At 35.9% G+C, this 26,642-nt stretch overlaps 1 protein-coding gene, 1 long non-coding RNA gene and 2 other non-coding genes across 4 annotated transcripts; 2 read left to right on the forward strand and 2 right to left on the reverse strand.

Moving 5' to 3' along the window:
* Positions 1-188: 188 nt before the first annotated feature.
* LOC128037429 (U1 spliceosomal RNA) lies at positions 189-349 on the reverse strand. Its single transcript, XR_008193386.1, has one exon. It is a non-coding gene; the product is annotated as a U1 spliceosomal RNA (small nuclear RNA).
* Positions 350-2,368: 2,019 nt separating this feature from the next.
* On the forward strand, positions 2,369-5,440 carry LOC105775227 (uncharacterized). Its single transcript, XM_012597757.1, has 6 exons — positions 2,369-2,636; positions 2,725-3,119; positions 3,372-3,505; positions 3,623-3,812; positions 4,037-4,481; positions 4,560-5,440. Exons 1-6 carry the CDS (start codon positions 2,369-2,371, stop codon positions 5,438-5,440), a joined length of 2,313 nt encoding a protein of 770 aa, XP_012453211.1.
* A 2,726-nt stretch (positions 5,441-8,166) lies between these two features.
* Positions 8,167-10,609, reverse strand: LOC105775863 (uncharacterized). The gene is made up of 3 exons (XR_001127750.2): positions 10,530-10,609; positions 9,984-10,056; positions 8,167-8,375 (listed from the first exon to the last, which is right to left on the reverse strand). It is a non-coding gene; the product is annotated as an uncharacterized LOC105775863 (long non-coding RNA).
* Positions 10,610-21,046: 10,437 nt separating this feature from the next.
* LOC128037431 (U1 spliceosomal RNA) lies at positions 21,047-21,206 on the forward strand. Its single transcript, XR_008193388.1, has one exon. It is a non-coding gene; the product is annotated as a U1 spliceosomal RNA (small nuclear RNA).
* Positions 21,207-26,642: the final 5,436 nt, after the last annotated feature.

Raw genomic sequence — 26,642 nt, forward strand, 5'->3', positions numbered from 1 at the left:
CCAACTGATATTTGCCTTTGAGCCTACTAAAGCTGTAGAGGATCGTTTCTTGCTGGTATCAACTAAAGCATGGAATGTTCACAAGGTTCTCTCACTTTACACTCTTTTTCGAGATTTTGAATCTGTTTGTCCAAATAGAACAGAGAATTATCCTACAATTTGGTACCAATTACTTTAACTTGAAATTGATAGGGGCTGCGCGAACGCAAGCCCCCACTGCCACAAATTATGACGTAGGCTCTCCCTCTTGGGGAGACCTTAAAGCAGCACCCCTACCAAGTGCAATGCAGGTCACCGCTCTAGGCCATGAGTCTTCCTGATCACTCATTGACCCCGTCCAGGTAAGTATGTTTTAATGTTGCTCTATCCTCTCTCCTTATACACCACCCTTATGCTTTGTTTACCATATGCTAGCAATGTGGGATTCAGGTTGCATTGTGGGCATAAAGATCTAGAACATTTTTACCTTTCAATGCTTCTAAACACTAATTATTAACATTTCCCAATCTTGATTTCTGTAAATAATAATGTTGTTTTATTTTATCAACATTATTCTTAATTTTATAGTGATGTGTTAAATCCTTCTCAATACCAAATATCAGTCTTTTACAATATCCATAAATATAAAAGGTATAATCATTGTTATCATTTGTAGTTGGCGCATAGAATTTTGTTCAATCATTTAATTGGCTTTTCAGTTCTAAATTCCAATCATTTTAATTTGATTATAGAAACTATTTGATTTTAATTTTTCTCTCTTTTACGATCATTGAAAATCTTATAAGCATCTACCGTTCGAAGTTCTAAGCATAGAAACAATGCTTAATATTTGTATATAACATTTACATGGCTTCACACACATGGTGCCGTGTTCTTCAATTAAATACCACGTAATCGAGATGGAGTTTGGAACTTGTACACTAAGGCTGTTGTCTTTGTGAAGCTGATGGAGGATCTTCATCAATTGAGTGAACTTAGGGTTCTAAACTCGGAGGTATTGGAGTTGGATAAATGCTTGACTAATCTCAGAGGAAGACTTGAAGGCAACGAGTGTCTTTATGGTGGCATTCTTGTGAATGTGTCATGGTGTTGTTCCGCAACGCCAACAGCATGGCTAATGCCGAGTTTTGATCGTGCTCGTGTGTTTTGCGTGGTGGTGATTTTTCTCTAGTTGACTTTTAGAGCTGTTTTATGTGGCTTGTTTTATATGGTTTACTGGTGTTTTCTGGTTTTATTTTGGTGTATCGTTTTGGTTGGGTTATTTTTTTATGTTGTTTTATCTTTGTAATCCCACTGTTTTCAGTGGTTGTTTTATTTTTAATATAATCATTTTGATGGCCGAGCAAAAAAAGGTAGTAAAACAAATTAATGCCAGGCTTTAGGCTCAACGTTTTCGATAATTAAATAATGTTGAAGCATGGTCAGCATGCAGCAAACAAGTCAATCGAGACCATCACCTGCTGAAGTTGCCAGTTCATCAAGTCAGCAAGCATGTTTTTGTTTCATTTTGTATTTAAGTTGATGAAATGTAACTTAGTTCAATTTGGACTATGTTAGGTTTGTATTTGATGTAAAATTGACAGTGATTGAGCTGATTAAACAGCTTTGTTTAGTTGTACAAGTTAATTAGCTCAAGTTAGTAGAATACTTAGTGGTAGTAGGTATTGTTTAGGTTAACCTACTATTTTGACAAGCTGTAAGCTTGATTTATGTATTGGCTTCATGCCATTTCAGTTTTTTGAATGAATTCAGTCAAGTTTTCATCCATATGCTCTCTATTTTAGCTTTGCTTTAAAGTTCTGTTTTGTTTTTCTTCTTTGTTTCTGCTCCAAGTCACGATTCTTGCTGAGCAAGTTTCTTGCTGAACCTTGATGTTTGTTGCACTAAATCCAACAATTGGTATCTAGAGCTACATTCTTAGAGGACCTGTTATAATTTAACAAGAGGAACCATGGCTTCATCAGGTTTTTCACCAGTTTCACCACCTGTCTTCAATGGAGAGGGCTTCAACATTTAGGCAGTCAAAATGAGGACTTACCTGTAGGCATTCGACCTATGGGAAGTAGTTAACTCAGATGTTGAACCAACACCTCTTCGAGCCAATCCAACAGTTGCTCAAATAAGGTAGCACACTGATGAAAGAACAAAAAGGCACAAGGCCATGTCATGCATACAAAATTGTGTGACAGATGTGATCTTCATAAGGATCATGGCATGTGAGACACCAAAGGAGGCTTGGGATTAACTTAAAGAAGAGTTTCAAGGAACTGAAAGAACAAGGAAACAACAGCTGCTAAACTTGAGAAGGGATTTCGAGAACTTGAAGATGAAAGAGGAAGAAACAGTCAAGTAGTATTCAGATAGAATTATGGCTGTAGTAAACAGCATAAGGCTCCTAGGAGAGCAATTCAGTGAAGCTAGAATAGTGGAGAAAGTTATATCCACTTTACCTGAGAGGTATGAAGCCAAAATTTCATCCCTCGAAGATTCAAGGGACTTGACAACTATCTCCTTAACTGAGCTAATCAATGCATTGTATGCACAAGAGCAAAGAAGGGCCAGCAAACAAGAGGAGCACCAGGAAGGGGCTTTTCTAGCCAAAACCAGAGAAGCCTCAAGCATCAATGCTCATAAAGGCAAAAATTTCTAGAAAATAGGCCTAAGCCTGATGCCGCTAGAAGCAGTGACCAACCCTGCAGGCATTGTAATTGGCTGGTCATCCAGAAGATAGATGCTGGTTCAGACCAGATGCAGTATGCCAACACTGCAAGAAGAAGGGCCATGTTGAAAAGGTTTGCAAAAGCAAAGGCAAACCGAGACAGAACAAATTCCAGCAGCCAAAGGCTGAAGCTCAAGTGGCTGAGGAAAGCAGTGATCAAGAAGAACATGTTTTTGTTGTGTCATGTGCAGCAAACCAAAAGAAGGCTTCAAAGGGTTGGCTTCTAGACAGTGGTTGCACAAACCACATGTCACCAGATGCAACTATCTTCAAGACCTTGGACAGAACCTGCAAAACCAAGGTGAAAATTGGAAATGGTCAGTTTATAAATGCTGAAGAAATAGGAGATGTGCTGATTTGTACCTCTGCAGGTGGCAAAATCATTTCAAATGTACTTCTGGTACTTGAAATTGATAGGAACCTTCTCAGTATAGCTCAATTACTTGAGAAAGGTTACTCAGTGGTGTTCAAGAAGAAAGAATGTCAAATTTTTTATCCGAATGGATCAAACTTTATAATAGTCACCATGACTAACAAATGTTTTGAAGCAGACTAGCCAGATGATTCACATTCAGCCTGTATTGCCTCCACTGATAACTCCAGGCTTTGGCACCAGAGGCTTGGACATACAAACTTTAAATCTATTACTCAGATGGTAAATGAAGGGCTGGCTGAAAACTTCATCAATTCAGTGAAGAATGATGAACTTTGTGAGGTATGTCAACAAGGGAAACAGGCAAGACTACCATTTCCAGCAAGCACAGCATGGAGAGCCTCAGAGAAGCTGTAGCTTGTGCACACTGATGTGTGTGGACTAATGAAGACCGAATCTCTCAAAGGGAACAGGTACTTTATTCTCTTTATTCATGATTATACAAGATACTGCTGGATTTATTTTTTGAGGCAAAAATCAGAAGTTGCACCTGTGTTCTTGAAGTTTAAAGCTGCTGTTGAAACTGAATCTGGCTGCAAGCTTAAAGCACTAAGATCAGACAATGGAACTGAGTATACCTCAGCTCAATTCCAAGCCTACTGTGAAGATACAGACATCAAACATCAACTGACCAATGTGTATACACCTCAACAGAATGGGGTAAGTGAGAGAAAAATAGAAGTTTGATGAACATGGCCAGATGTCTTCTGTTTGAGAAGAATTTACCTAATACTCTATGGGCTGAGGCAACAAACACTGCAGTCTACCTCCAAAATAGACTTCCAACCAAGGCCCTACCTCAGAAGACTCCATTTGAAGCTTGGTCAGGATTCAAGCCATCACTGGCTCATCTCAGAACTTTTGGTTGCCTTTGCTATACACAGGTTCCAGCTGTGAAGAGAGGCAAGTTAGATAAAAGGGCTCAAGCAGGGATTCTAATTGGCTATAGCACAGTTGAAAAGGGCTATAGAATCCTCAAACCATCCACAAAAGAGATCCTTGTAAGTAGAGATGTTGTGTTCAATGAAAAAGGTTGCTGGAACTGGGAGAAAGATGAACTAGAGGCAGTAATTGAAGACCTTGCATTGGATCAAGTTCAAAGTGATCAAAACACATCTGAATTGGATGTAGATGATAAACCAGTCAGAGGAACTCGATCACTGATTGATGTTTATGAAAGAGCACAAATGGCCATTACTAAACCAAGTTGTTTTGAAGAAGCAGAAAGTTATCAAGGCTGGAAAGAAGCAATGACTAATGAAATCAGAATGATTGAGAAGAATCAAACCTGGAATCTAGTTGAAAGGCCAAAAAACAGGAAGATCATTGGTGTCAAATAGGTCTATCGAGTTAAAAACAAAGTTGATGGTAGCTTAAATAAGTTGAAGGCAAGATTGGTTGTGAAAGGCTTCAGTCAAAGGTATGGATCAGATTACCTGGAGACCTTTGCACCAGTGGCCAGGCTTGACACCATAAGACTGCTAGTTGCCTTAGTAGCACAAAAGCAGTGGATGATACATCAACTCGATGTAAAATCAGCATTTCTTAATGGATTCCTTGAAGAGGAGATTTATGTTGAGCAACCTCAAGGCTTCAAAGTAAATGGCAAAGAAGAAATGGTGTACAAGCTTAACAAAGCCTTGTATGGCTTGAAACAGGCTCCAAGGGCTTGGTACAGTAGAATAGATAGTTATCTGACAAGTCTGGGATTCGAAAGGAGCCTCAGCGAGCGAACTCTGTATGTTAAATCGACCAATGCTAAAACTCATCTAATTGTGTCACTGTATGTGGATGACCTGTTGGTGACAGGAGGAGATCAAGCTATGTTGGTTAATTTTAAAACCAAAATGCAACAAATTTTTAAGATGTCAGACTTGGGGTTAATGTCTTTCTTCTTAGGCATGGAAGTGACACAAGGAGAAAAAGGGATTTGCTTAAGTCAAAGAACTTTTGCTATGAAGATTCTCAACAAATTCTCAATGCAGAATTGCAAAGCAACCAGCACACCAGTTGCTGTTGGAGAAAAGCTATCGAGCCAAGACAAGTATGAAAAGGTTTGTGAAACAACCTATAGAAGTTTAGTTCGATGTTTGCTATATTTAACTGCCACTAGACCTGACATAATGTATGCTGTGAGCTTACTCTCGAGGTTCATGCATTGCTTAAATGAAAGTCATTTTAGAGCTGCAAAAAGGGTCCTAAGATACATCAAGGGAACTTTGTCCTATGGAATGTTGTTTGCCAAAGCAGAAAATTTGAAGCTTGTTGGTTACTGTGATAGTGGCTAGGCTGGTTCATTGGATGATATGAAGAGCACTTCAGGTTATGCATTCAACCTTGGCTCTGCTATGATTTGCTGGAGTTTAAAGAAACAGGTAGTAGTAGCTCAATCTACTGCAAAGGCTGAGTATGTAGCTGCTGCTGCAGCAGTTAATCAAGCCATATGGCCTAGAAAAATTTTGAATGATCTCAATCTTGAACAGAAGAAAGCAACAGAGATAATGTGTGATAACCAATCTGCTGTTGCAATTGCAAAGAGCCCTATTTTTCATGGGAGGACAAAGCATTTCAACATTAAGTTTCATGCAGTTCGAGAAATGGAGCAAGCTCATGTTGTTAAACTGGTTCATTACAGTTCTGATGAGCAACTAGCTGATATCTTAACCAAAGCCCTCAGCGTTTCAAAGTTCCAACATTTGAGAGCTAAAATGGGAGTTTGTAACATGCTAACCAAATAGGAGTGTTGAAGCATGGTCAACATGCAGCAAACAAGTCAATAGAGACCATCACCTGCTGAAGCTGTCAGTTCATCAAGTCAGCAAGCATGTTTTTGTTTCATTTTGTATTTAAGTTGATGAAATGTAACTTAGTTCAATTTGGACTATGTTAGGTTTGTATTTGATGTAAAATTGATGTTGATTGAGCTGATTAAATGACTTTGTTTAGTTGTACAAGTTAATTAGCTCAAGTTAGTAGAATACTTAGTGGTAGTAGGTATTGTTTAGGTTAACCTACTGTTTTGACAAGTTGTAAGCTTGATTTATGTATTGGCTTCATGCCATTTCAGTTTTTTGAATGAATTCAGTCAAGTTTTCATCTATATGCTCTCTATTTTAGCTTTGCTTTAAAGTTCTGTTTTGTTTTTCTTCTTTGTTTCTGCTCCAAGTCACGATTCTTGCTGAGCAAGTTTCTTGCTGAACCTTGCTGTTTGTTGCACTAAATCCAACAAATAACCTAAAAATAAATTTGATCTGATACGAACTGCTAAATCTAAGAGGACTAGGAATGAATAAGCTTTATAGGTGGAGGTTACTCTTAGACATGACCAAATATGTATTCTTGTTCATCCAATCTTATTAGCATCATTTTCAACTTGTTTATTCTAATTTACTTCACTTATATTTAATCAGTTTCATCACTGATTATCTGATAGCTTTCTTTTTATATTGATTAAATATATTGTTAGATTTAACTTTGTATTTATATTTAATTAAACTTAATATTTTAAATTAACCATCAAAACTAAAATTTTGTAATATAAATAGATGCGTTAACTTTTATAATAACTCAAGTCTCGATAAAACATTCATTTTTCATGGTCATGGTTTTGCTTTAGTATAATATCTAGGTAAATTAATGTTAAGAATGAGCTTGTTAGTTCACTGGTTAAGCATCTATCTATATTCTTTCTAGTTTCAAGTTTGAATCCCATTGTACGTATTAGGAAATATAGTTTTTCTGCAAATGCCAGAAGGGATGGTGGTTAATTTAAAACATTCTAAGGAAATGTTATCGTTCTTTTTCGTTTCTAAACTTTTAAGTTCTTTGTTTTTGTTGTTATTTCTTCTTTTTATTTTTCTTCTTTTTTGCGGTTGATTTTTGTGAATTGGGAAGTTTTTTTGCCTGTAAGGTCGATATTGTGTAAGTTCCGTTGTTATTCTCTTTCATTTGCGATTTCCGTTGTGTTAGCATTTTTCTGTCGAAACGAGATTTTGCTCGTTTACTTTACGTTCTATTAAAAACTCGATTGGTTACTTTGTTTAGGAAAGGATATTGCAAGAGACATTAATCCAACATGTTAGTATGATTTCTTCTATTTCGTGCGAGGTGAATTGTAACACCCATAACCTGTATCCGTCGCCGAAATAAGGTTACAAGGCATTACCATATAAAACACGGCTCAAAATAGTCATATTACACATGCTTTAAAATCCCATCATTCGAAACATATATACCTCTTACTCATATCATTCAAAATAAAATTATAAGATGACTCATCACATTACAAATTCCATGTACATACATTAAGACATCCAAGCATATTTTACTTCTTAAGCTGAATATCAAATATATCAATTCATACTTCTATTCATGTGCATAAAACCAAACAATCCATATCGCTCGGCTTATTGTCCATTAGAAAATGCGACATAATCAATTTCACCAAATAGTCAAGTTTAGCATATAAACATCTTAGCCACTAATGCATTTAACCTTATCAACTATGCACCACTTTTCTTTTCTTTTTTAAACTCACCTAATAAGTCATACATGCCTAACTTCCCATTTAAGTACAAAACATGAGTATGCTTTGCCATTCATCTTATCTTCTATTTGGCTAGCAAACTAACCATACAATTTACACTTAATTCGCATGCTAATTATTAAGCCTAAAATACATATAAAATCAATACATACTTGATTAACTTGACTAACATTAGCCATTTTCCAAGTACTTTAGCCATTTAAAACATGCCAATTCCATACAGTATAAATCATATCAAAATTTCATATACACACCCAATGCAAATATTTCATACTTACAATAATAAGTCAATTACCATAATCGATCATACCACTATGTATACATATAACACATTTTGTAATTCAAGCATTAAAACCATTAGTCCTTTACATACCGAATTATCAAATAACTTATCAAAGACACACACACACATATATATATATATATCATTATGTCTTATCAAATTCATATACCAAGCATTCCCCACGCCTTTACTATGACCAAAATTACTTAAACCTTGGATCATTAGCATTAGATCAAGCCATTTTCGCATGGCTAAATATATATACAAAACTAAATTAAAACTAGCCAATACATGCCACATAACCAAAAACTCAAAGCTTTAATTTACCGAAGCCATAACCGGATAGGGTGATCACGACTCCAACGTCTTCCAACCCGAGCAAGTCTTTAGAACTCTAAAAACATAAGAAAAACACACAGAGTAAGCTATTACAGCTTAGTAAGTCATAAGCAAATAGATAACTTAACAACATTTAATTAGTTACAACAAAATCAAATCATGTTTTCAATATTCATATACATTTCCATAATCGAAAAATACATTTATCAAACACGTACTATACATCAAATCCATATTTAACCAAATACACATAAGTTTAACATTTGGCCGAATGTATATATATATATCCAACAATTTCATGACAACCAATATATGTACATACTCACTAATCACAAAGATCCGAACTTTATATGCTCATCAAATACATTGAAACAAATGTTCATATATTTATCCATTACATATAACCAAAATCATATATATATATATATATATATATATACCCAATGCATATAATCACTTAATTTAAACAGATTCACTAGCACTTCACCTGCTAGGCTTATAGCCTGATTCAGTTCACCGACACTTAGCCTGCTAGGCTTATAGCCTGATTCAGTTCACCGGCACTTAGCCTGCTAGGCTTATAGCCTGATTCAGTTCACCGGCACTTAGCCTGCTAGGCTTATAGCCTGATTCAGTTCACCGGCACTTAATCTGATTGGTACTAAGCTTTAAAAAAAATCTCAATTCACATAAGTTGTATCTCATATTTGTATACAGAATCCACATAAAATTCAGCTCAATAATTTATAAACTATATCTTTAAATAACATAGATGTATAAAGTTCAAACATCAATTCCAGCTCAATAATTTAATTATACATCCAAACATATATATATATATATAACTTAATGCATTAATCTACTACTAATATCATATATTCGATCATCTTTTAATAATCCAACTAATAATTTCATACTTTCAATGCTATTCAAGAACTTTACATTAATATATGCTTGTATATTATCATAATCGAACCTCATGTAACCTTGTATAATTGTCATACCTAAATTCACTATAAAATCATATACGTGTATGTATACCGATCATTCAAATATAATATATATATATATAATTACCGACTCACATATACAAATATAAGTTACATATCTTAATCAAATCTAAGAGTTTATACATATATATATTTATATACATATATTAGGACCTAATATACATATATATGTATATATCATACTTACCTTGGATTAAAACCAAGATTTTATACATATACAACATTCATACTTCCACTAAATTCAAAAACTATATATATATGTATATATATTCGATCATTATGTATATAATTATAAATATATATATATATATACACATATTCATACCTTTATCTAAATTCAAGGTTTATTCATGCTATTACATATATTTTGAATCTATCATATACAAGTATAATTTCTTACCTAATTTCATTACAATAGATTTTCATATATATACATGCCTATCCGAATCTCACCTTTACTTATATAAAATTTAAACCTATAATTTAACTCATGATACAAGATTATACTTGTATATTAGAAACTATCAAATACTTATATAAAATTTATACTTATACTTCAAATTATAAACATTTAATTACAGCTCATCAAGTATACAATCGATATACATGTATAAATATTGATTTATTAACTTTTAAATTGCTAATAGACTTACCTCGGATATCGACAGACATAGTCAACTACTTTCGACTTTCCCCGATCTAATTCCGTTTTCTTCTGTTCTTGATCTAAATAAGTTCAAATTTAACTAATTTAACCACATATTCATTTAATTAAATCCAAAAACACATAAATAGGCAAATTATACTTTTGCCCCTAACATTTCACATTTTTCACAAATTAGTCCCTATTTCACAAAAATACAAAATAAACAAACTTTCCTTGCACAATAGCTTGGCCGAATATGCACTAAGCTCATATAAATCCATGCATGTCATTTATTTCACATTTTAGTCCCTCAATTTATTATTTTTGCAATTTAGCCTTAATTACTCAAAAACATCAAAAATTCAATTTCAACATATATATATCCATTTCATATATTTTATTTTCTATCATTAAACAACAAAATTACAAGCTTTCAACAATTGCAAAACACAAAATCATCATCAAATTCAAAAATTTAAGCATGGGTCGAGTAGTATTCGAAACAACGATCTCAAAAACATAAAAATCATCAAAAACCGAAACCGAAACGTACCTTAATTTGCTTGAGCAAGGGCCGAATACCTAGCTTGGTTTTCTTATTTTCTTTCTCTTTTCATTTGGCACAAAGATAATGAATATGGCCACTTTCTTATGTTTTGTTTTTATTATAATAACATTATAATATATAAATTATTATTATAACCTTTATAAATAATATAAAAACTATATATTTTAAACATAATGCCGTCCACTATCTTTTCAATGGTCAAATTGCAACATAAAACCCCCATAATTAAAGAACAACCACTATTCGGCCCTTTTTGAAATAACCACTAAATTTTCATTTTACGCAATTTAATCATTTTATTTAATCGGACACTCAAACGACAAAATTAAAGCACAAAATTTTCACACAAGTAAATTCATACATAATAAACACAGAAAATAATTTTAAAATATTTTTCTAACTCGGATTCATGGTCCCGAAACCACTATTCCGACTAGGGTCAAAATTGGGCTGTTACATGAACGTACGAATTGAGTTGGAATTGAGTCGAATCTTTCGACATAATCTTAGCGGCAGATTGATTTTGCTAAATATTAAAATTGATGGTGTGATCGGTTGTTGAATGATTAATTAGGTTATGGGTAGTCTCAATGTTGTTTCCCCGTCAAAATGAAACTAGGTGCATAGAGAAACCCTTAATTTTGCAAGTTTCGGTCGCTGAAAATGGTTGCTGTCGATGCCACACGGCCAGGCACACGGGCGTGTGTCCAGGCCGTGTGGATGGCCGTGTAACTCACTGTTCATTGATTTGGAGCCACACAGGCAAGGCACACGAGCGTGTGTCCAGGCTGTGTGTGGCCATGTTAGTGCAGGGTTCATACGGGCATGTATCTAGGTCGAATAACTCACTGTTTGTGATTTAGGACCACACGAGTAAGCACACGAGCGTGTGCCCAGGCCATGTGAGTCACACGGGCAACGACACGGCCGTGTGTCCAAGATGTGTAACTCTCTATTTATACGTTAGAACCACACGGGTCGGGGTATGGGCGTATGCCCAGGCCGTGTGAGCCACACAGGCAAGGATATAATCGTGCATCCAGGCCGTGTGGCATTGTAAAAAGGGCTCGAAACTCATTTTTGAGGCCGTAAATGTTGTTTATGTCTAATAATGATTTCCCCATTGTATGAATGATCTGAATTTGATTGAATGAGAACTCTCTAATACTCTATAATGAACGTATGAATATTATAACTATAAATGTATTGTGGATAATTGTACTTTGCATTTGCATAGGTCGGGGTGTTATGAGGTATTATGATCTAGCAACTAAGTTATGTTACTGTAAACGTGTCAAACAGACACTTGAGGTGTGTAGGGTTGGATGAGAATTGAATGTCCTTAACGGTGTATTGAGATGGTCAAAGATGGTGTATAGCAGATGGGATTTAGGAATATTTGCATCTGAATCTGATCTACAATATATATATGAGTTGGTATATAACTAATCAGTTCTAAACATGAACTGTAAATAGTTCTGTATCGAATCGTATCTCTAAATTTGAAACTACTTTACAAATGAATACTAATTGAATAAACTTCTTTTACGTACTGGGTTTACAACTCATTTTTTCTGATTGGATTTCAAGTGATTCCCAACCTTAAACGAGTCAGCGTAGCGGATGCTCAGTCAAACATTTTTTTCTTTAAGTAGTATATTAGGACTTCAGTAAACGATAATAGTATGAATTTTGAAGATTATATACTTAATTAGTTTTCTGATGAATGTGATATGAAGCATGGTTTAACTTTATTGTATTGTGGTGTGACCTTTGGTAATTGACGAGGTAACTCTCTAAACTTGGGTTAGACATCTAGACCAGGTTTAGGGTGTTACATTTAGTAGTATCAGAGTCAGGTTTGTCAATACCGGACTGTGTTTGGGCTCATAATGTGTGAGAAAAGTATCTTAGTGATAATTAGTATCTGAACCAATATAGAAACACTGAAACTCTAGTAAACGACCGAGTCTCCGACGTTGACCCTGTAAGTATTTCTATTCTGTTATAAAGACTGTAACCCTTAACCTGTTGTGGATAAAATGTTTTGAGGTGAACTGGTGGAATCATCCTACTAGATGTTTGAATTGATCTGTGTATTCTGATATTGTAGCTAGCATGCTAAAATGAGTTCGAGCGGTAGTCGTAGACGTGGTATGCGAGGGCGTCGAGGACACCGAGGAAGAGCTCGAGCTGAGTCATTCTCTATGGGTAGTATGCCCAATCTGCAGACCAGCGAGACTATTGGTACTCCCACTGCTGAGACGTATTCCCATACTCCGACGGCTGGGGAAGACACACTGTCCCAAGCCATGATTTGGGCACTGGAGAGGGTCGTTAGGAGCCATTCGAGATCGGAAGGCCGAGGGTCAATTACTGAACGACTCTAGTCGAATGGTGCTGAACTATTTAGTGGCGTTATAGGAGTCGCACCTACTGTTGCTAAATATTGGCTCGAGGCTACCGAGCATATTATGACAGACATTGACTGTACTCCTACTCAGAAATTGAGGGGTGCTGTATCCCTACTCCAGGACAAAGCTTGTCAGTGGTGGTTAACCGTTGAGCAATGTGCTTAGCCTAAACAAGTGAAATGGGACTATTTCAAGAAGTTTTCCAAGGTAAATATGTGGGGGCGAGTTATGTTGAGGCTCACCGACGTGAGTTTATAAGCCTAGTTCAGGGCGACCAGTCTGTGGCTGAATATGAAGCTGAGTTTCTGTGACTGAATAGATATGCATGGATTTTAGTAGCGTTCAACTACGATAAATGTGTGCGATTTGAGGAGGGATTGAGGTATGACCTGCAAGTTCTGATAGCTCCTCAAAGGGAGCAGGTTTTCGCAGTTCTAGTTAACAAAGTGAAGATAGTGGAAGAAGTGAAGTGCATTGAGCGCGAACATCGTGATCGTGAGAAGGATCAGAATAAGGTTAAGAGGGATTCGGGTCCCTCTAATTCTGTTCAATGCCCTAAGAAGCGAGCAAGGTTTGATAGGCCCTCGAGGGCCAAGGCACCACCTGTAGTGATTGAGATTCAGTTGTGTGGTGAATGTGGGAAGCACTATTCGAGCGAGTGTTGGAAGAAGTTAGGAGTGTGTCTCCGTTGTAAGTCGATGGAGCATCGAGTTAAGGATTGCCCTCGTCGCCCAAATTCAGTGTCAGCTACGGTACATATTTCAGCTCTAAATTCAGTTCAACCTCCGAGAGAGGTTCAACAACCATTTAGAGGTCGTGGTACTGGTAGGGGTAATGGTAATGGATCTGGGAGAGGACAACGAACACTAGGTTGAGGTGTAAGTCAGGTTGAGGCTCGTCAGTCGATACTAGTTTATGTGGCAAGACGCCACGAGGAGCGCGATGATACTGATGCCATTGCAGGTACCTTTTTTATTCATTCTGTTTCGTATTATGCTCTCATTGATATTGAATCTATTCAGTTGTATATAGCTAGTACTATTTCTTTAAATCTAGGTTTAACTGGTGAGAATACTACTAAAGAGTTTTTTGTGATTAGTCTATTAGGGCAGTCAACTCGAGTTGATAGAGTATACAGGTGGGTACCTCTAGAACTCCAAGTTATGGGGTTTCCAGCTGATTTAATGGAATTACCCTTTAATGAGTTTGATTTATTTCTGGGAATGGATTGGCTCGTTGAGTATCGGGTTAGTCTGGACTGTACAACTAAAAGAGTTACTCTAAGACCGAATGACAATGACGAGGTAGTTATAGTTGGTGAGCATCGAGATTACCTCTCTAATGTAATCTCTGCCCTTGTAGTAGATAAGTTAGTACGAAAGGGGTGCGAGACATATCTTGCTTACGTATTTGATTTTTTCCCCGTAAAACTTTCAATCAAAGATATCCGTATTGTGAGGGAATTTCCAAATGTCTTTTCCGAGGAATTTCCTGGAGTACATTCAGATAGAGAGGTAGAGTTTGGAATTGACCTATTACCAGGTACTGCTCCAATGTCTATTGCGTCCTATCGTATGGCACCGAAGGAGTTGACCGAACTAAAAGCGTAACTTCAGGAACTCCTTGATAAAGGATTCATTCGACCGAGTGTGTCTCCGTGGGGGGCACCGGTGTTGTTTGTTAAGAAGAAAGACGGGTCGATAAGAATGTGTATAGATTACCGGTAATTAAACAAGTTAACAATTAAGAATAAATACCCGTTACCGAGAATTAACGACTTGTTCGAGTAATTTCGAGGAGCATCCATTTTCTTCAAAATCGACTTGCGCTCAGGTTACCATCAGCTCAAAGTGAAAGAGGTTGATGTGTATAAAACTGCCTTCAAGACTTGTTACAAACATTACGAGTTCCTGGTCATGCCTTTTGGTTTAACGAATGCCCTGGTGGCGTTTATGGATTTGATAAACTGTGTGTTCCAACTGTACCTAGATTAGTTTATGTGGTTTTTATCGATGATATTCTGATTTACTTTAAAACTGAGACTGGACATGATAATCATCTTGGCTTTTTACTTCAAATACTCTAAGAAAAGCAGTTATATGACAAGTTCAGTAAGTGCGAGCTTTGGTTACAGGAGGTCACTTTTCTGGGTCATGTGGTAACTGTGGAAGGGATCCGAGTTGATCCCAAGAAAATAGAAGCTATTGTTGAGTGGAAACAACCGTAAAAAGTATTTGAGCTTCGTAGCTTCCTAGGTTTAGCCGGTTACTACTGAAGGTTTGTCGAAGGATAGGTTTGTCGAAGAATTTTCTCTAATTGTGTCACCTCTAATGAAACTACTGCGTAAGAATGTTCCGTTCGTGTGATCTAAGGTACAACGGTCTAGTTTCAATAAGCTCAAGTTAGTTCTGACCCAAGCTCCCGTTTTAGTTCAACCGAAATCGAGTTAGGAGTTTGTGGTATACAGTGATGCTTCATATGTAGGGTTAGGATGTGTGCTTATGCAAGACGGTAAGGTGGTCGTTTACGTATTGCGGTAGCTAAAAACATATTAGGGTAATTACCCTACGCATGATCTTGAACTAGCTGTTATTGTGTTTGCTCTAAAAATCTAGAGACACTATATGTATGGTGAAAGGTGTATTATTTACACCGATCACAAGAGTCTCAAGTATTTGTTAACCCAAAAAGAGTTAATTCTTCGTAAATGTTGATGGTTTGAGTTACTTAAAGGTTATGATTGCACCATAGAATACTATCTAGGGAGGGCTAATGTGGTAGCTGATGCCCTTGGCTGTAGAGCGGTGGCGGACCTGAGAGCAATGTTAGCTCGTCTGAGTTTGGTTGAGGATGGAGGGTTGTTGGTTGAATTACAAGTAAAATCCATTTGGGTGGAGCAGATTCGAACTAAGCAATTGAACAACAAATCTTTAGTCCAGCGTATGCAATATATTGACTCGAACAAGAATTCTGATTTTAGTTTGAACAGCAACAATTGTTATACTTCAAAGGCCGAATTTGTATACATAGTGACAAAGAATTAAGGCATTCGATACTGCAGAAGGCACATAATAGTCCCTAAACTATGCATCCTGATGGGAACAAGATGTACCAGGATCTCCGAGAGCTTTATTGGTGGCTCAGACTAAAACTGTAGGTAGTCGTTTTTGTATCCCACTGTCTGACGTGTCAAAAGGTTAAGGTCGAATATCAGTTGCCCTCTGGACTGCTTCGGCCAATTAAGATTCCACGGTGGAAATGAGAGCGGGTAACACTGGATTTTGTTACGGGGTTACCTTTAACTCCTACTAAAAAGGATTCAATTTGGGTCATAGTTGATCAGCTGACCAAATTGGCTTACTTCATTCCTATCCAAACGGATTACTCTTTGCAGAAATTAGTTAAATTGTATATAGCCAAAATTGTGAGGCTACACGAAATTCCTGTCTTGATAATTTCTGACAGAGAACCGCGATTTACATCTCGATTCTGGAAGAAACTCTATGAGGCCTTAGGCACCCGACTTAATTTTAGCACTGCATATCACCTTCAGACTAATAGACAGTCGGAGCTAGTCATTCAGATCTTAGAAGATATGCTTCTGGGTTGTATGATAGACTTCAGTGGTAGTTGGGGGAAGTACTTACCGTTGGCGAAGTTCACATACAACAATAGTTTTCAGTCTAGTATTCAGATGGCACCCTATGAGGCATTATATAGCTGTAAGTGTCGTACTCCGTTATGTTGGACAGAACTAAGTGAACGTCGGATAGTGGGTTTTGAGCTGGTTTCTGAAACTGAGAACACTATGAAAGTAATTCAGGACCGATTAAAAGCCACATCGGATTCGCAAAAGTCTTATGTTGATTTAAAAGGGAAAGATATTGAGTTTTCTGTTGGTGATCAAGTCTTCTTGAGAGTATCATCGTGGAAAAAGGTCATCCGATTTGGATGCAAGGGCAAGCTAAGCCCGAGATTCATTGGACCTTATCGTATCTTAAAGTGGGTCAGACCCATTGCTTACCAGTTGGAATTACCGCTGGACCTGGATCGAATTCATGATGTGTTTCATGCCTCGATACTGAGACGGTATTGTTCAGATCTGTCGCATATTGTTACGGTTGACGAGATTGGGTTGCGACTGGATTTAACATTCGAAGAAGAACCTGTCCGGATTTTGGAGCATGATGTTAAAGTGCTGAGGAAAAAATTGTCCCTTTAGTAAAGGTTCTATGGCAGAACCACAGTACTAAGGAAGCCACGTGGGAACCCGAAGAAGCAATTTCATATCTGTAACCGTATTTGTTTCACGGAGGTAAAATTTCGAGGCTAAAATTTCTTTTAGGGGAAGAAAGTTGTAACGTCCCAAAATTTTAGGAATTTAATTGTGAGAATATGGAGTAATTAAATTTCTGTATATGTGGTTCTGTGTTCTGCTTTTGTGTTTAAGGTCTAGAGTTCGAGTTGCATTGTTAAAAAGTTTTTGTGATTGTTTTTAAAACAACCTTCATTCATGCTTGTCGTAGTTAAGTTTAATTCTAGGTAAATCAGTGTCAAGAATGAGCCTGCTGGTTCACTAGTTAAGCATCTGTCTGTATTCTATCTGGTTTCGAGTTTGAATCCTATCGTACGTATTAGGAAATATATATTTTTTTTGCAAATGCTGGAAGGGGTGGTGGTTAATTTAAAACATTCTAAGGAAATGTTATCGTTCTTTTACGTTTCTAAACTTTTAAGTTCTTTATTTTTGTTGTTCTTTCTTCTTTTTATTTTTCTGTGGTTGATTTTTGTGAATTGGGAAGTTTTGTTGCCTATAAGGTTGATATTGTGTAAGTTCCGTTGTGATTCTCTTTCGTTTGCTATTTTTGTTGTGTTAGCACTTTTTTATCGAAACAGGATTTTGCTCGTTTACTTAACGTTCTGTTAAACACTCGACTGGTTATTTTGTTTAGGCAAGGATATTACAAGAGACGTTAATCCAACATGTTACTATGATTTCTCCTGTTTTGTGCGAGGTGGTTGTACGAATTGAGTTGGAATTGCGTCGAATCTTTCGACATAATCTTAGCGATGGGTTGATTTTGCTAAATATTGAAATTGATGGTGTAATTGGTTTTTGAATGATTAATTAGGTTCTAGGTAATCTCCATGTTGTTTCCCAGTCAAAACGAAACCAAGTGCGTAGAAAAACCCTTAATTTTGCATGTTTCGGTCGTTGGAAATGGTGGTTGTCGACGCCACACGGCTAGGTACACGAACGGGTCAAATAGAAACTTGCGGTGTGTAAGCAGTGTGTAAGGTTGGATGGGCATTGAATGTCTTTAACGATGTGTTGGGATGGTCGAAGATGGTGTGCAGCGGATGGGATTTAGGAATATTTGCATCTAAATTTGATTTGCAATATATATATATGAGTTGGTATATAACTGATCTGTTCTGAACATGAACTGTAAATAGTTTTGTACCAAATCGTATCTCTGAATTTGAAACTACTTTACAAATGAATACTAATTGAATAAACTTCTTTTACGCACTGGGTTCAAAACTCATTTTTTCTGATTGGATTTCAGGTGATTCCCAACCTTGAACGAGTCAGTGTAGCAGATGTTCCGTCAAGCATTTGTCTTTCCTTAAGTAGTATATATTAGGACTTCGGTAAACGATAGTAGTATGAATTTTGAAGATTATATACTTAATTAGTTTTCTGATGAATGTGTTATGAAGCATGGTTTAACTTTATTGTATTGTGGTGTGACCTTTGGTAATTGACAAGGTAACTCTCTAAACTTGGGCTGGACGTCCAGACTGGGTTTAGAGTGTTACATAGCCTTTGAGAATTTCTGGAAGAGTTCCCTTCGAGGTAAAACCCTACAATTTCTAGTTAATGAGTTTGCTCTTCTTTTTCCCCCAAAATTAAGATGAAACAATTTGTTTATCAACTTAAGGTGTTCAAAATATTTGAAGGATTTAGCATTTCAACATTTATTTTATTTGTAAGAGATTTTTGTATTTAAAAATGCATTCCGAAAATTCTTGATCAAGTGTTGGACACAATAATGAAAGGTTGTGATAAACTTGTTGATCCAAGCGTATTATACGTAGCAACAATTAGTATTTCTTGATAATTTTTATTAAATTTAGGTAATTTATTAACTAATTGATACAACCATTTATAATTCAATTGTTGATTATTTCACAAAATTCGATCTATAAATATATAAGTTTAAAATTTTAATTGAATTAATTAATTGCATACGAGGTAATTACTATCTACTAGAGAAATAATAAAAAGAAAATGTAACATAATAGAAAGAAAAAGTAGATACTAAAATTAGTAAAAGAGCAATAAAAATGGAGAATTGAAAAATAAGAACAAAGAGAATAATAAGTATTACAGGGGTAACAAGCCTCTTTCACCAATGATAAGAAAGTTGTGAGCTTGATTTAATCAAAGAACTTGATGAGGTATTAAACGCAACTATAGAAATTGTAATAAACTGGTTGAATAAGGTTACAGGAATGAAGTGTAAGAATACACATTTTGAGTTGGATCGTATTGATGGGGTATGGTTGGGAACATATGGGTGGAGTAAGCTTGGTTTCAATTCACTTTCATATGAGTTACACCATTTTTTCCTCTTTTCATGACTTCAAACTCTTTTAATGGTTAATTGTTTAGGGAATTTGGATCTTTCTTCTAAAAATATAACATTTTAGCTTCGATGAGATTTCTAACCTTATATTTTTAAGTAGAATGATTGTTTGTTAACTTCCGATAATTTTCATAATGATAGCTACAATGCTTATTAATATTTTTAAATTTTATGGCACTCACAATTTGGGATGAATAAAATATTAGATAATTAAAACATTACTATAAAAATATGAATTAGTATTTTATACACTAGCAATGTACTTTTTTATAGTGGCCTTAAAAAGTTGTCATGTATCTCTCTATTTTTGATTTTTTTAATATTTTGCTATACCCTATAGAACACTCATTAGCAGTGTACTAAATATTTTTCCTAAAATATATCAACAAATGATTATTTGTGAGCAAAGAAGTTTTTATATAAATTTATTGTTCTTGTGATCAATTACTAAATAATGTTTTTCAGTTGTTTTATTTGAAAATTATATAAAAGTATGAAAATACCCTTATAATAATATTAATTACCTTTAAAGTAGGGGTATTTTAGTACTTTCACAACTAAGTTAATATTGAGTTGACTCGTGACACCAACTCAGTCAACCAATTTATATGGATAGGGAAATTTACAAGGCTTTGATAGAATAAGCATAAGGAGGTGAGTCTGAAAAAGTTAGAATAGAAATTTGGTGTACGTTATAGGAATTGAGATGAGTTAATGTTTTGTCTTCCTATTATGTTGTTCTTACCATTTTCACTATGTATGCATTGCTCATCCGCTCTTTTCTTTGGATTCAGCACATCGCTGTATAAATTAAACTATCGAGAAAAGGGCTAAATCATATCTAATGAATATAATTTTTTTTTTTACTATGTAGACTCTACTTCAATAAAATTTGTTGTCTTGGGAATAAATCTTTTTCAATCAATTTATCCAAATAAGTACTTTTATTATTAACTAAGTAGGATTAGGTAGGCTTTTGGTTTTCTTTCTTCTAAATAGAGATTGTACAATGGATTTATAAATATAGATATGATTTACACACTTAATAATCCTAAATCGAATTTGATTTAAAAAGGTATTTCAATCTTAAATTACTTAACATGAAAATATCACTTGGAATTCAAGTGTATTATACAAGGCAACAATAGGCGTACTTTTATATTTATGGGTATTTTGAACGATCAATATTTGATATTTAGAAGTATTTAACACATCACTATAAAATTAAGAACAATGTTAATAAAATAAAACAATATTATTATCGAAAGAAATTGGGATTGGGAAATGTTAATAATTAGTGTTTAGAAGCATTGAAAGATAGAAATGTTCTAGATCTTTATACCCCCAATGCAACCTGAATCCCACATTGCTAATATATAGTAAACAAAACATAAGGGGCGGTGTATAAGGAGAGAGGATAGGGCAACATTGAAACATACTTACCTGGACGGGGTTAATGAGTAATCAGGAAGACTCATGGCCTAGAGCAGTGACCTACATTGCACTTGGGAGGGGTGTTGCTTTAAGGTCTCCCCAAGAGGGAGAGACTACGTCATAATTTGTGGCAGTGGGGGCTTGCGTTCGCGCAGCCCTTATCAATTTCAAGTTATGAAAAGTCATTGCTAATCAATTGTAGGATATAATAACAGCTTTTGAAGCTGTTTACCCATATGGAAAAAAGAATTATATCCTTGGTATGGCAGTCTCTTTGGTTCTCCACCATAGCCTCGAATTTCTAGAACTTTTTATAAATTTCTAACTTGTTTTCCGAAAAATACACCCTACTCATGCGGCTATAATCATCAGTGAACAACAAGAAGTAATGGCTCCCACCCAATGACTCGATTTGCATAGGACCACATAGATCAGCATGAATTAATTCTAAACATTCAGTAGCTCTCCATGCTTTTCCAATAGGAAATGGCTTCCTAGTTTGCTTTTCATAAATGCACCCCTCACATAAATCAAGAAAGCCAATTTTTGGTAGTCCAAGAACCATACCTTTATCACTTAGCAATTTTAGGCCTTTAATATTGAGATGTCCATACCTCAAATGCCATAGCTTCGAGTCATCCTTTGTACTTGCAGCAAGAACAAAGTTCTCCATGTTTGAAACATCCAATGGAAACATTTTGTTTAGAGTTATGTGGACATGGACTTGTTTGCCTGACTTTTTATTTTTGATGATACATGCATCATCATCAAATATGACAGAATATCCACCATCCATTAGTTGTCCAACACTCAACAAATTGTATCCTATATCAAGAACAAATTGAACAATGTCCAAAATTTTTCCTTCTCCATGGCTAGTAAAAAAAATTCACCGTACCTTTCCCTTCAACTTGCATCTCCCTTTTGTTTCCAAGCTGCACCTTTATCTTTTGTGACTCATCAAGCACCTTGAACAAGGATTTGGTGCCTGTCATATGATTCGAACAGCCGCTGTCCACAAATCACAAATCACTTAGCTTAAGGTTAGCATCAATACAAGCCATAAAAAGCTTGTTTTCCTCATCACTTTCTGTTGCAAAGTTAATTTTTTGATCCTTATACCAGCAATCCGCTTTTACATGGCCATATCTGTTGCAATGATAACATTGTATGCCATATTTTATGTTACATTACTCATTGTATTGCCTCTGTCCATCATTCCTTCCTCTGCCTGTACCTCTACCATAACCACGGCCACGACCACCACAAAATCCTCCTCTTCCTCGATCATTGTTTGTTGAACGGTCATTGTCGCCTTGATTTGTGAATGTCTCCTTCACTTGAAATGCCTGCTCTTCGCTCTTTTCTACTGATCTGTTGATTCTCGCCTCATGAGATTGAAGAGACCCCATCAGTTCATCAATGGAGAGAACTGACAGATTTTTGGATTCTTCTATAGCAGCCACAACATGATCAAATTTTGTCGTCAAGCTTTGCAAAACTTTCACTACAATTATCTCTTATGAAATGTGTTCACCGTAAGAGCGCAATTGGCCGACTATTGTCCTTATTCGTGACAAAAAATCAGCAATTGATTCCCCATTCTTCATCATCAAGGTTTCAAAATCACGTCGTAGTGATTGTAATTTCACCACTATAACATTTGAATCACCTTGATACTCTTTCTGCAAAATTGACCATGCTTCATTCGATGTGGTTGTCGCAACAATTCGTGAGAAAATAGAGTCATGAACCGCTTGCTAGATAATGAACAATTCCTTAGCATCATTTTTCTTGGTTTTTTTCAATCTCTTTTCTTCTTCTTCATCAGGTTCAAGAATGTCAGCAAACTTGTACTTGACCAAGTCCCATAGCTCTTGTGATCTGAGCAATGTCTTCACCTTGATGCTCCACCACTCATATTTCTCACCATTGAAAATGGGTATAAGTGGTTAAGAGGAAGAAAAACCAGCTAATGTCATTCCAAGAACACACACTCTCTTCTCTCGTGTTTCCCAAAGACCCAAAAAGGTGTTTCTCTCAAATACTCAGTGGACCCAAACCTAACTTTCACTCAATTGCCTAAAAGATCGAACCTTGCTCCGATGCCAAATTTGTTGAAGAAGGAAACATGAAAGAGACAATTACAATATGCATCAAAGTTATTCTATTATTGATGAACACTGAATTGATAAAACAAAGCATAAATGCCTATATTTATAGGCTTACAAAGAAACAACCTTAACACAAAAATAGCTAACAACTTATATAATTAAACTGAAAATCTGGAACTAACAAATATTCTACCGAGATACTTGGTCAACTAAACAACCCACTACTTTGAATTAATTCTCAACACCCAATACCCTAATACATTAAGCATTCATCCTAGGTCCCTCTATTTCCCCGTGGACGTCCATTAATCTTAAGCATTAGACACCATCCCTCTCTTCTTCTCTATCTCCCCGTCGACCTCCATTAATCTTAAGCCTTGAACTAGATCAAACGTTGGACTAAAGTTAGTGCGTGACCATTCTTGAGGTTGAGAAATTAATTGAAGAAGGCTTTTATTTTGACCGAAAGCTTTGGTGAAAAGAAAGAAAAAATCTCATGTTTTTTTCTTACCTTTTACGATTGAGAAATTCAAAAGTTAGTCATTCAGAGTTTACAATTCAACAAATTAGGAGTTTTAATATGTATTGTTGTGAAGTAGACATTTTTTAATTTTCCTTTGCTAACTGGTTGCTTAAGGAGTATCAGAATTGCTTTGTATATAATAGTGAAGCGAGAAAGATACTATTAGATGATCTGTTGAATAACAAAGATGCAATAGCTGGTGGTACTGAGATTTGTAATTAGGGAAATTGGGAGCTTGCCAGAAGTAATTATTTGGCTTTAGGCTTTGGTCTGATGTTACAATGAGTAGAAAAATGAATCACTTAATCTAGAAGATAGAATTTTTCTCTCGCCCTTTGAGTATCTCAAAAATTCTAGCCTTTTATTGTCTTCCTTCCTTTCCTTTTAAAGTACCTTCTCACTTCTTCCGGTTAAAAACAGTGCTTCCAGATATATGGACACTCTTAATGTACGATGAAATTCTCCAAACAACTTTATTGAATTCTTGAAAATTGGAACGCATCTTTCCTTTCCTCTCATATCTATTGGACTACAATCCTTCTAAAGTTTATTATTCTTTAATTTTTTGCTTCAAAAACTTCCACCTCATGCTCTGCTATGTCTTCATCTATATTTTATTAATACCAATAAATAACCTATTCAGTTTTAGATTAAATTGGTCACTGGCTTCCTTGAGTCAAGTGACGTTTTTGATAGAAAATTACATTGCTTTATAGCAAAATGCGGGTTTAGCATTTCCTTTCATCAGATCCTGGTGTTTGTCTACATGTGAATATGGATACTTATTATGATATTTTCTGATACTCCGCTATATATATACTTGGGGAAGAGCTTGTTGCTACCCAACGCCTGTGTAATCCAGTTGAAAATCTTAAAGTTCTATTCATCCTTGATGAGATCAAAGCTTGCAAACAAAACTGTGATAACATGAAAGAGCGCATGGATAAAATCACTGGTGCGCCCAAACGGCTAATATTGATGTCCCATGGATCATATGTTTTATTTAAAAATGACATTTTTTACTATATTATTTTATTTAAAAATAGCTCTAAAGCCTATGGTATTTAATTTAATTTTTACTATATTATTTTATTTAAAAATGACATTTTTTGGTGTAGCTGTGATTTTGTTTTGTTTGATTATTTCACTAGTTTCTACTATGAGAAGGCATTTTATTCCTGGATTCGATTTGGTGGAAATTTCTTTAGGTTGTCCCTGGACCACATGCTGTATGCTTAGCTGCACCCGGCGTTCGGTCTTGTTCTAGTAACTACTCAATAGCTTTCGTCAGGGATGTTCCTTTGACCGTGTCAAAAGGTTCTAGCTGAGCTGATGATTGAAAGTTGCAACTGGAACTACAAGTAGTAGAGGCATGTGTTTCGGTAAAAAAAAAAATACCATTAACATAATCGAAATGAAATCATGCACACCTGTTATTGTTTTTATTTCTGCACTTTGGTCCAATATGTAGTATCTGTAGGATTATACTTGGTGGATTTTCATATAATTTGTCGAATTATAGGAAGCCCATGAGAGGCTTATAGCAATCTCCACGGGCGGTTATGCCCCATGGATGGTTATCAGTTTCGATTTGCTGTCGATATGTATTCTCAATTTTGCTTTTAAATTGCTGCTGACCTTAATTTGGATCCAGTATCAACTTTTAAATTGCTACTTAATCATGCATTTACTGCCTTATTCTTCAAATTTTTGCGGCTTAAAAGGATGAATATTTATATTGTTTTACTGCTTCCTTCGCTGACTTATTCCTTGTTGATCTTTGGTCCAACAAAACTGTTATTATAGCAGCCAGGAATCTCAATTTTCGTTTTACACCCCACCGACAGTTACCATCCGATGTCTTTATTCTCACACCCCATGGACGGTAACATCCCATGGACACTTACCATCCGGTATACTTATTTATACGAGGGGTTCTCGCGGGTGGTTAGGCCCCTTTGCATATAAGTACACATATTATATTGTTAGACAAAAGTAACTCACGGGGGACTCCCATAGATAGTTACATCCTACACTTTGCCATATCTATAAACTTACATGTTATATCTGTAATTCTATTTTCTTCATGTAAATTCAAGCGAGTAGACATTGTTGAAGGTTACAATTTGACACGGCAAGATTTCACTTTTCACATGATTCCGTGCTACGAGGACCTATAATATTGCGATCGACTAGTTATTTTTTACCATAAACCTCCCCATACGTCTGGGAGCAGGATCTATCGTAAGCCTTCCACCATGTGTGGAAGAATCACCACCATTTTTGTATAAGCCTTCCCCCATGAGTCTAAGAGCAAGTCAATTATTACCACATTCCATAAACCTCCCCCATGCATTTGGGATTAAGGCATTTTTTACCACTTTCCATATGCCTACCCCCATGTGTCCGGGGACAGGGTCACTTTATTACCTAACATAAGCCTCGTTTGGTGTGTGTAGAAGAAGGGCCACATTATTATTTTTCATAAGTCTCCCCCATGCATCTAGGAGCAAGACCGCTTTATTATCTACTATATGCCTCCCCCATGTGTCTGGAAGCAAGACATTCGAGTCCCTTCATGAACCCTTGGACTATTGTCAGAGGTGAGGCATATTTTCCATATTCAGGCACCTTTGTCAACTCTTTGAGCTCTCGGAGGAGGTGCGGAGGTGAGACATATCTTCGACATATGAACCCCTCCGTAACCTCTTTGAGCTCTCGACGAAGGTGACGCATATCTCCTTCATAAAAACCAGAGTTAGGTTAACGAATAAATTTTATAGCTACAAGCACATGCACTCTATTTTTCCAAATTGATAGTATTTTTGGATCAACATTACAATACCACCTTCCATAAGTGTTTATTCAATATTATTCGTCAAAAACTTAGGCCAAGTAGCTACATTTTCTACCATTATTTATAACTGTCCTCTTGCTTGTATTTTAACAGGCATTTCTTA

The sequence above is a fragment of the Gossypium raimondii genome, unplaced genomic scaffold, assembly GCF_025698545.1.
Source record: "Gossypium raimondii isolate GPD5lz unplaced genomic scaffold, ASM2569854v1 Contig00257, whole genome shotgun sequence".
NCBI classification, from domain to species: domain Eukaryota; kingdom Viridiplantae; phylum Streptophyta; class Magnoliopsida; order Malvales; family Malvaceae; genus Gossypium; species Gossypium raimondii.

Bases quoted from the DNA above. Each gene is read 5' to 3' on its own strand.
- LOC105775227 (XM_012597757.1), top strand. From the start codon at position 2,369: ATGGCTGTAGTAAACAGCATAAGGCTCCTAGGAGAGCAATTCAGTGAA. The intron at 2,637-2,724 runs GCAAAAATTTCT...CTGGTCATCCAG, and splicing joins AAGCATCAATGCTCATAAAG to AAGATAGATGCTGGTTCAGA. The intron at 4,482-4,559 runs GTGTCAAATAGG...TGGTTGTGAAAG, and splicing joins AAAAAACAGGAAGATCATTG to GCTTCAGTCAAAGGTATGGA.